General features: G+C 40.8%; 1 protein-coding gene across 1 annotated transcript in view; it reads right to left on the bottom strand.

Moving 5' to 3' along the window:
- The window catches only part of POLR1A (RNA polymerase I subunit A), a 29,594-nt gene extending 18,833 nt beyond the window's left edge, over positions 1-10,761 (bottom strand). Inside the window, exons 1-14 of the mRNA XM_053941069.1 lie at positions 10,632-10,761; positions 9,954-10,158; positions 8,747-8,896; positions 8,550-8,657; positions 7,519-7,604; positions 7,311-7,420; positions 5,687-5,773; positions 4,921-5,023; positions 4,317-4,476; positions 3,185-3,358; positions 2,897-3,019; positions 1,891-2,118; positions 662-916; positions 127-318 (exon numbers count right to left, since the gene is read on the bottom strand). Of these exons, the coding sequence (XP_053797044.1) occupies positions 127-318; positions 662-916; positions 1,891-2,118; positions 2,897-3,019; positions 3,185-3,358; positions 4,317-4,476; positions 4,921-5,023; positions 5,687-5,773; positions 7,311-7,420; positions 7,519-7,604; positions 8,550-8,657; positions 8,747-8,896; positions 9,954-10,158; positions 10,632-10,708 (2,058 nt within the window). The 5' untranslated portion in view covers positions 10,709-10,761. The remainder of the gene's footprint in view (positions 1-126; positions 319-661; positions 917-1,890; positions 2,119-2,896; positions 3,020-3,184; positions 3,359-4,316; positions 4,477-4,920; positions 5,024-5,686; positions 5,774-7,310; positions 7,421-7,518; positions 7,605-8,549; positions 8,658-8,746; positions 8,897-9,953; positions 10,159-10,631) is intronic.
- Between the last annotated feature and the right edge of the window lie 25 nt (positions 10,762-10,786).

The raw sequence follows: 10,786 nt of genomic DNA on the forward strand, positions 1-10,786 counted from the left end.
ACCAAAACCTACATGGTGTTAATGGGATCTGGCCTTCCAAACACCCTTAGCAGCACTGGTTTATTATTAGCATTCTGCTTACTTTAAAACCACCAGCATTCTCTAACCCAGTAAATGATAAACTACCTGCTTTCCCGTCCATAACCGCTGTGGCTTCATAATGGCTGGAGGAAAGACTTGAATTCTTCCTTTTTTGTCTGTGAGCCCTCGGTACACAAGCTCCATGTACTGCTCTCTGGTGAAAAAGCAGCCCCGGATTGTCATGCTGACTCCAGAAATCATGTGATCCTGGATCAAGCCAGGAAGTGGCTTCCCATCCTAAAGAGGTAACAAGAAAAAGGTGGTGGTGGGGTTAATAAGTCGTGTGCCTCCAGCTTCCAAAATTATTTCCCCTGAATAAAAGCATTTAAGTAATTTGTAAAGAACTCATTACAGCACAAGTCTCTACTGAATCTCTTCTGGACACAGAGACTCAAAGGAACAAGATTGTTTGGATGTGCTGGGCCTTCTTTAGAGGAGCAGAACCACAAGTGGAGCAAGAACACAGAAATAAACCTCAGAGGTAAGTAAAAACACATCTAAAATGATCTCATTTATCATTAGACAAAATAAAGGAAAGCAATTGCCTCTAGAAATAAATGTATCTGGCAGCTTTACTTGCCTTTGGCACCAGGTACTGTTTATCAGTGATGGCTAAGGTGTAGGCCTCTGCTCTGCCCAGCTCGCTCTGTGGGAAATGGGCATTCATTTCATCCCCATCGAAGTCAGCGTTGTAAGCCTTGCAGTTGGCGTAGTGGAGCCTCAGCACCTTCTCCCCGGGCAGGATGCGGGCGCGGTGAGCTTGGATGGAAGGTCTGTGGAGCGTGGGCTGGCGGTTCAGCAACAGCACATCCCCGTTCTTAATGTGCCGACACACCTGCCAAGAGATTGGGGTGCTGCCTACAAGGCATGGCTGTGCCTCAGAAAGGACTAACTGGTCTTTAAATACACACACATCCAAAACATCTTCGTTCTGGTATTCATGCTCTGTGCAAAACTCAGAGAATCAAGACTGTTTGGCCCTGAACGCCCTCTGCTCTCCACCAAACAACCATTCCCCATTATTTCCCCCAAACCACAGTGATCAAATCAATCAGCTCTTCATCCAAATCCTACTGGGCTGAACTGATACCTCCCACAATATACCCAGCCCTGGACACCCTAGAGTAAGGTAGTAATATGACCCAGTAACTGAAGCAGAGGCCAGGAAATCTCTTAATTTCAGCTCTGAGTACAACACAATATATCCTTATCTAGAACAGAGTCTCTCAGAACAGTCTCATTTTAATTTTTCTGTTAGTAACATCCAAATATCCACTTAAGTGATTATCAACAAGACTATGGTAAGTTGTTTGTACAGTCTAAATACTGTTATGTTTAACTCTGTGATAGGTTCTGAAAGAACTGACAGCACAGAAATACTCAGACTTAAATTTCAAATCTCTGCTAAGCCTTTATGAGAGATAAGGTAATACATAACAATGTGAAAACACTATTAAACACCAAAACTTTTGCCCTAGTAGCGAAGTAGTGCTTTTTCAACTCTTGCAAGGGACAGAGGTACAGTTAAGAAGTTTCAAAGGTTGATTAAACTGCAGCACAGAGTAGAAATAACTGACATAGAATCAATTAGGTTGGAAAAGACCTCTAAGATCATGGAGCCCAACTGCTAAGCCAGCACTGCCAAGGCCACCACTAAGAATACTCTGCATCTTGGCATGACGAATGCCACACACTGCACATTAGAAGAAAGTAAAGGAAGGAAAAATGGGGTTTAGAATTCGAAAAAGTGCCATGTTTTTGTTCCTACCCCCTCAACCAGAGATGGAGGAGGGCTCTGCCCATACTCACAATCTTCAGCCCTGTCTGGGGTGCCCCTGAGGAGGGGGTGAGGAGCTGCTTGGCGATGGCCTCGCGCTGGGTCAGGCTGGTGGCGCTCAGCACCGTGCGAGACCCGTCCTCGTTAATGACCATGGAGGCCCCAGGGTGCACCTTGGGGCCGTTGATGACAGCCTGCCTCAGCTCTTTGACATTCCAGGGAGTGACTGGCTGAGGATAAGTCAGTTTGGTGGCAAATACCTAGACAGGAAGGAATAGAGGAGAGAAGTAACATGTTGTTCAATTTTGGCTCAAAACTCTAAAAGTCACTGATAAAACAGCATCAAAAATTAAGAAGTATAATGCAAGCATAAATTACTTTAAGCTTTTGAATGCATCTCCTCCTCACACTACTCTAATGCCAAATAAATACATTTCTGCTTTAAAATCCTCTACCATAAGGACAGAAACAATGTCCCTTTTGCAATTTTCTACTGCAGTATAAAACTCAATTAGCAATTAAAGAAAGCAATTATGGATTCAGATTCTGCAAATAAGCCAACATATACAGAGAAAAAGCACATTATCAGCAGGTTCACTATTTTCTGAAAAGATGAGATAATGAAAAACTCCAATTCTGGCTTGGTGTAATCTCTATGTAGCTAAAAATCCTTAAGGATGGATGAAGTTGGTGACATTATCACAGCCTTCTCTTAAGATTTAATACCTCAAAAATACTTCGTCCAAAGACCATAGGAGGAACAGGATCTACTTGTGAAGTTTGCACCAATTCCTAATCCCACAAAGCAACTACAGCTTTTTCTTTTTTTTTTTTTAACCTCTCTTTCTCAGATGTGGTGTTCTCATCTTGTAATAGAAGTATTTCCTGCTCTTCAGTGCTTTCTCCTTATCAACACTGGGCAGGAAATAGTTCAGATGAGTCAGAAACCCTCCAGATTTTAAACTGCTACCAAAGTGCCAGCAGTGCAGTTCAGTCCTGAGCTGCAGCAGGAAGACACAGCCCTTTATTTATCCTCACCATAGGGATGCCAATCTCGTTGGTCCCGATGTACATGTCGGGGCAAATGACGGACCGAGCCGCAAAATCCACGCGCTTCCCCATCATGTGCTTGCGGAACAACCCTTCCTTCTTCTCCAACAGCTTTGAAAACAGAGGGTAACAATTAAAACCTGCGAGTATGGAAAACCAGGTGGGTTCTTGCAATGATGAGAGGCATGAAAATGCCCATGTACTCATCACAAATAGTTCACTTTTTTTTTACTCCATCAGCTTGCTTTTTTAATTAAGACTCCAGCTGCTACCCACCTGACGAATACCAGGGTATTTTTCTGTTATCAGCTTGTCCATGTCACTATCAAACACAATGTTGACGTGGCTCTGGAGACGTATCCAAGCGTTGTACAGCTTATCTGCAATGCTCTGCCCTGGAATTGTTGTCAGCACAGAACGGTCCAGAGGTTCACTATCCCCTCCTGTCTCCTGTGGAAACAGAAATTAGAAACTTGGATATAACAAAAAATATCTTTTATTTACTAGGCTGAAGTTATAGTATTAATTACAGTATTAAATATAGCAAAAGAAACATTCACTATTATTTTGCACTGGTAGTCAGTCCATGTTAGGAATCACCGTAACTAGAAAATCCTATTCTTAGATTAAAAAAATGTAAATCCAAGAGATTTTATCACTTACACATCACTTTGTGTTCAGTCTAAAAGCCACTAAACCAGTCAGATCCAAAACTCATTGACCTCCTGTCAAACGTTTTAAGAACAGATCTCCATCTAGTGGCTACATTCTGAATAACTAACAATGTTTCCAAAATGTTTTACACTGCAGATGTAAATCAAGCTCCCCTGAAACTGAGTCCAGTGTCAAAGACCCCTCAATGATACAACTGATGAACAAATATGGAATGAGGTAAGCTGACATACATTATTATTATTTACACTACACAACTATGTAAACTGTCAGAAGAAGACAAGTATTGTTACTAATTATATTATTTGTGAAGTTTTGCATCTTACTTAGACATCAACTGTCAAAAAAGAAACATAATCACAACTGGCTCCACTAGGCTTAGAAGCTGAAGTGGCTTTTTCCTCCCTCTTTTCATGTGTTGAGATGCTGGCAAAGTTTTATTGTGAATTGTTTGTGCTGTGCATATTTAATTCTCCAGAAACAGGAGCCCCTTATGTCTCACATACAGTAATCTAATACCAAACTTCCATGGCTGAGAGAATCTGAGCAAAATGTTTTACCTTTACAACAGGTAGAAAAGAGCAGAGGGAAAAAAAACAAAGTATGAAATGTCTCCACCAGCAGATATTCTAACACCTCAGGCAAAAACTTTACAGGAACAGCTTAAAAAGGAGCCTTCCTGAACTTGACCCACCCATCCAAAAAAGCAAAGAGTAAGACAACCAGCAACTCTTACTGTTTGAATTTCTTCTGTAATTTTTATTGGCTGACACTGTTCTTTGGCCATGAAAACCAAGAGCTTCCGTATCACTTGGGCATCTTTCATCACAGCCTGCAAGTTCACAGTCTGCCCATTTGTGAACAGGCGATCTCCAAGGCGATTCACAGGACGATACCTACAGCAAACCAAAATTACTTCAGAGGATTAAAGCCACTCAAAAGCAGCATGATAAACCTCAAATATTCTAAGCTAAATCTTCAGTGTATGGGAAATAATCCAAACTAACAGTGGGCATTTAAAAATTCATATATTCTACTGGGACAGTCTAAAAGATGAGTGATCCTTAATAAGAAATTCTATCAGTACTGTTCAGTTACAATATTTATAATCCTTTTAAATAGTAATATTAAAATATATTTTTTCCATAATTAGTATTTCAGTCTTCTAACAAACTCACTACAATAGAACTTATCAACTACTAGTCTGATTTTTATTATTTAAACATTACTGACACTTAAGCAGACCAGTGTCTGTACCACAGGATTTTGGATCTCCAACTCCTGCAAAGGGTGCACAAAACCCTGTGATTTCTGCAAGATTTTGGGGGGATGAATTTTACCTTGAAGGTGGAACCACAAGTAGATCTAAAAAAAACATGTCTGGACTGAATCCTGAACTCTCATGGGGATCCATCCCAGGGAAGAGATAACGCAGAAAGAAACCTAAAAAGAGACAAAAGAAATATAAACTCATTCTCATTGCCATTGTTTGGGAATCTAAACCCACAGATGCACATGGTCAACCAAGTCAAAAAAAATCTGCTAAGTTAACACTATTGAGCTTGATTAAAATAAAAACATTCAGACACAGTTTAGAAAGAATTGCCACTCCTTTTTTTTTTTTTGTGTGTGGTATTTTAGAAACAACTCTGGACAGAAATATAGATTATAGCAAATGGAGAACAAGAGGAAGAAAGTTTCCAGCTACTGACTGTGACTGATTCATGAAACTGCTTTGGTTTCTCCTGGTAGCTGCAGACAGATTCAGAGTACAGGCAACCCAAAAAAAGAGGCTGATAAATCCATTCTGAGTCTTTAACCAGGGTAACTGTGGGGTGCAGCACCATAAGAAAATCACAATCTCTGCAAACAACTGTTGTGATTTGTGGGGAGCCACAATTTGAGAATAACTGATCAAAGTGTTAATTGAATCCAGGTCTCTGCATTCACTGGCTGCCAGTCCTCCTGCCACAAAACCTATTTTGCAGCCAGAAGCCCTTAAGGCAAAAGGCAAAGATTTGACAAGGAGTTCATACTGGAATATTTGCAGATTTGTCCACTAAATGATACAGAAAACAAAGCAATGTTGCTCTTCACAACCATTACCTTCATTCTTCCACAGAGCCAGGATGTATTCCTTGGCAGTCATTGGTGTCAGGTATCCTCTCTTCCCTAACTGGCTTTCATCAATACCTGGAAAGTAAAAAATAAAATAAAAATAAAATATTTATTAAAAAAAATCTCAAGACATTACTCTGAAAGGTTTTTTGTTGGTTGTTTTTTTGTTTTTTTTGGTTTTTTTTTCCGCTTACAGTGGTGCTTCCAGCTCAGAGAAGGAATGGAAATGGAAATACAAAATATACATACAAAATATACTGGCTGACATCTACATCAAAATTATCATTTAAATGTTTGCTTTGGGAATATGAAATTAAGTAAAAAAGAAACCATTTCTGTGACTAGCGAATATGAATATAAGTAACAGAAATAAGACTCCACTCTAACACCTAAAGTTTATGCTTTTTTTGACTTACAATGAGTTGGAACTTTTCTTTAAATTATCTCATCCCCTGACCAAAACACAAATCAAGAGTCAGCCTGCAGCTGGGGAAGCTTTCAGTGGGGTTCAGGTACTACCAGTGAGGTATCATGGTTCCCATGAAATACTCAACTGAAGGAGACAATAGCACCATCCATATTATAAGTGAGAGTCTGGGCTACCTCTGCTTTGGAGAGGAAGGAAAACACATGGTTTTGCTACTAAAAAGCAAAAAGATCAATTATTTTCAAAACAAAGCCAGAGATTTTAGCTCTCAATTTCCACAACTCGATGAAAAGCAATTCTCCCATGACCTCAGACAGTTTCCTATTCTTCTTCTGGCTTAGGTCCAGAAATGCAGATTTCTGCACACGGGAAGTTCAATTCTCCATTCACCTAGAAAACCTTTCCATCCCTTAAACAGAAAGGCGTCAATGCCAAGGTTAAAGGTACTCCCTTTTGGGACTTAACCATGCACAGGCTATGCACAGTGTACCTAACTGTGTGATCCATCCCAGTTCAGAAAATAGAATACTTCCCATTTTGCTTCTTCAGCCACAGCTCCAGAGATTTAATCTAGTATTTAAATCACAAAGTAGCAAACAAAATAAACTCCTTATGGAAATCTTTCCTAAGAGCTAAATAACACACATAAATGTCTGCTTCAATTCTGTCTCATTGTGTAAAGGATCAAGGACACAAGAAGGAAAAGGAGATTTCACTTGGTTCAAACAATAGGTTAATTAATCCTGGATAGTGCCACCTAGTTTCTTTTTTGTCTTTTACTCTTTAAGATGAAATTAATTTGTTAGAGGTAGGATTATGTAATTTTCTTTCTGAAGTTGGTCATCTTCCTCCTAATTAATCTTATCTGTAGTTGCTCTGTTTGAAAAATCCAGCAGAAAACCAACTACCTGCCAAAAATGTGTCCCAAAACCACCCTAAAGCTGACAGATTATGCTGTTGTACTTCTTTTCCTAACAGAGACACTTGAAACTGCAAAAGCACAACAGGCTCTCAAACAGAAATTCAATGGAATTGGGTTCTCTCTGACTCCCAAGCTTAATGGTTTAGTTATAATCAGTATTTTTTATAAAAGAGTTCCAAGTGCACAGTCACTGCTAAGAATCTGTGCCCCTTAAATGCAGGGGAAAAGTGCAAACATATTTGAGTAGAAGACAAATATTTCACCTGCTGTTTCATCCAGAATGCCTTCCTCTCCTGACTTATGGTACACTGTAGAAGGATAGGTTACTGTCAGCTTGCTGTTGTGCTCCTTTCGCACCAGTGATCTCCTGGATCTTGAAGGGAAAAAAAAAACAAACAGGACAGGCAGAAAAAGGTTAATATAAATACAGTATTTAACTGGAAACCAGCTTCCTCATGTAGTTAAACTTACTTGCAGTTTGGGCATTTCTTTGAAGCCATGTGTGTTTTCCAGAACTGTGAAACCAGTTTATTTCTACACTCACACACATTTTTGACCTGGTAAAGAAAAAAAAAATACCGAACTTAAAAATAATGAATATAATAAAAATAAATTAAAACATGTTATACGAAGAATTCACTAAACATTACACAAATAACATTACAACATGAACATTATTAGTATCAATGCACACACATCCATGTACTGATTAATTCATGCCTTGATCTGTGGTGTTCTTTCATCATCTTCCCATTTGCTGGAGACATACATCCCTCAGTGCTCTCCATGCTCCTTTTTCAATTTATACCATAAAGTCTTTAATTTTCAAGTAGTACTGGAATTTAAAGCTTTTCTCTAATGATGATTTAAGGAAGTATGAAAATGACAAAAACCACTTCTTTTGACAGCTCATGAATGTATGATTTACAAAGTGCATAAGCTTAGTTTTTAAACAAGTGATCAAGGAATTAAAACTGGCTTATAAACAAATCTGCTGAATGATCTTAGATTTTAAGTATCTTCTTCACTCACTTGCCTTTACTAACCATGCACATTAAACTACATTTAAATGGAAATTAGAATTCAATTACATGAGTCTCCCTAAAAATGTCACTGTAATTAATTCTGCAAGTTTGCTGGATGCATGAGTTCTCAAAATGTGTTCTGCAGATCAAAACAATCAGAGCATCAGACAGAGAAATACCAACATCTGTAGGTGGTGTACTGACAGCAGCCTCAGATTTTAATATAGTACTTACACCATCAAAACATTTCCCTACACAGACATTTCCTTATTTTCCAGAAATTCAACAGTTACACTAACGGGAAATAAAATCCTTTTTAAGTTTAATTTCAGAGATTTCCCTCAAAAAGCCCTCTAAACATAACACAGTTCAGAATTGGACAACATCCAGCACCTACAAAGACAGGCTGTGTTCTGCACATCACTATTTTAAGAGGATAAAGCCCAGGATCTCAGGAGAAGCACTGCCTGTACTCACATTTGAGCACCGATCTCTTACTGGAGAGCTTTGTAACATTTCCTGAACGTGGCGATTCAGCTCTTCCTCAATTTCTGAGCCTGTTGCATCTGCACACTGCTCTATAAACTGAAAGGAACAGAAGAGAAATTGGCTGAGAGTTTTATAGGTGTGAGACCATGAAGTCCAAAAGGGATGGGGCATTGCACAATACTTGCCCTGTTCAGAATGATTTCGAGGTCATGGACAGCATGGAGCAGCCCCTTCTCCAGCACCTTCAGCTGACTCAGCAGTAGGTGAACCACGGCTCGAGGACAGGTCAGCATGTGGCAATTCAAACAGGACCCTCGGATGAGAAGGTATAATTTCTGGAAAGGAAGGGGGAAGAAAAGGTTATCCTGGCAGATGTATAAGCTTGCACAGTAAGCAAGTAAATGCAATTGTTTGGACTTAAAGAGAGTGCTACTGTAATTGGGAAATTGAACTAATGGGTAATTTGCTTGAAAAAAAAATTATTTCAACCAAACTCACATGCAAAGCATGATCTGTAGATAAACCCTCTGCAGGCTGTCTACATAACAGATACATGAAACACTTGTGGTATCTGGGAGCCAGGCTGCTCTTACACAGCACTGTGACTACAGCTCCTGACAGCTCACCCCACAGAGGACAACGTGGAACCCAAACCCCCACACCAGCAAAATGAAACATTCTGGTCTCAATCCTAAAAGGTCCTTCACACAATCACCTTCTCCTCAAGGTCTGGGAAATTATCAGTGGGTTTTATTATTTAACACAGCTCTGTGTTATTATTTAATACAGTTCTCTCACTCCAGCTGCATGCAGCCCCCGTGGCCTGAAGGCTGGGAATTATTGCTGCAGGATTTTAACCCTTGGCCAACACAGTTATTTGACTTAAAGCTGGAACAAGGCTAGACATGGGTACCTCATCAACCTTTGGTCACTTGAAAGTGAGGTTTTGACTCTCAATTAGTAGCCCGTGCAAAAGGCAGCTACTGCAAATGGGATCAGCACCTCAGGAGGAAAATTCATCCCAGCTCAGGTTTATAAAAAACTGGAAAAGTAGACAGCTGTTCATGTGCAGCAGTTGTTTAAAGGAAATGATAATTTTTACTGTGCCATTCATATAATTAAAGCACAATATCCTACAGTCACATACTTCAGGATGAATATTCCCCCCTCACCTACCTGTCAATATTGAGTAAAACAATAGCTACAACAAAGTGCTTATTTTTCAAAAGGTCCATTTGTATTGAATTATCATGACATAACAAAGCTTTTCTACTACATCTGCTGTTATTACACTTAAAAGAGAAAACAGATCTTGGCACTTTTACTATTTTCAAGGACATGAGAACTCGGGCACCACCAGCCCTTTCACCAGCAATAATTCAGTGTACATACATCGAAGAACAGGGGGTTGTAGACAGCCAGAGGCAGTTCTATATGGCCAAAGTGTCCGGGGCAGTTGCTGAAGTTCTGCATGCAAGTCGCACACACTTCTCTGGAGTCCGGGGGTCCCAAGGCCAAGTCGTACAGCCCATTTACAGCCGGATTCCCCACATTGTCCAGGTACTGGGGGTTTGTTATGGGCTTTACACTCAGCTTCCTGAAGGTGAAAGGAAAGAGCAAAAATCAACGGCAGGAAAGAGCCGACATGATGCGCACTTGAATGGTACAACTAGCACGGGCATTCAGTATCTCTGTGATGTTCTCAACCGATGAAAACATCTTTCTGAGAGCACTTTGCGAATGCAATGGGAATTTGCGTATCATTGGTTTCATGATACAGTGAGCGAAATCATTCATATCGCAGCAAATATTTCTTTTACATGACTAGTCACTCTACTAAGAAATCACATAATTTTGTCAGTGTGTCCCCTCGAGCGGTGCGAGATTTTGTATAAAACTCGGCTGCCGCCATCCCGGCGGCTGGGCCGTGGCCCAGCCGGACCACATGTCCCAGCATGCCGCGCGCCATAGCCCACCGCAGCTCTCCGGCGCCCTGCCACGGGGCACGCTGGGACTCGTAGTGCCCAGCAGCATCCGCACAGGTCGGGACGCTCACGCATGGAGCCTCACCTGATCTCGTCGGCCGTGTACATCCCGAAGGACACCCCAACCAGCCGCCGCCACGGCACCACTTTGGGCGGCCTCATGGCGAACGAACAAGGCTTTCCCGGCCGGCAGCTGCTCCCGGTCTCCCGCTGGAAGCGCCGCGCCACGGGCAGCACCAC

This window comes from Vidua chalybeata, chromosome 4, assembly GCF_026979565.1.
Source record: "Vidua chalybeata isolate OUT-0048 chromosome 4, bVidCha1 merged haplotype, whole genome shotgun sequence".
Taxonomy (NCBI): Eukaryota; Metazoa; Chordata; class Aves; order Passeriformes; family Viduidae; genus Vidua; species Vidua chalybeata.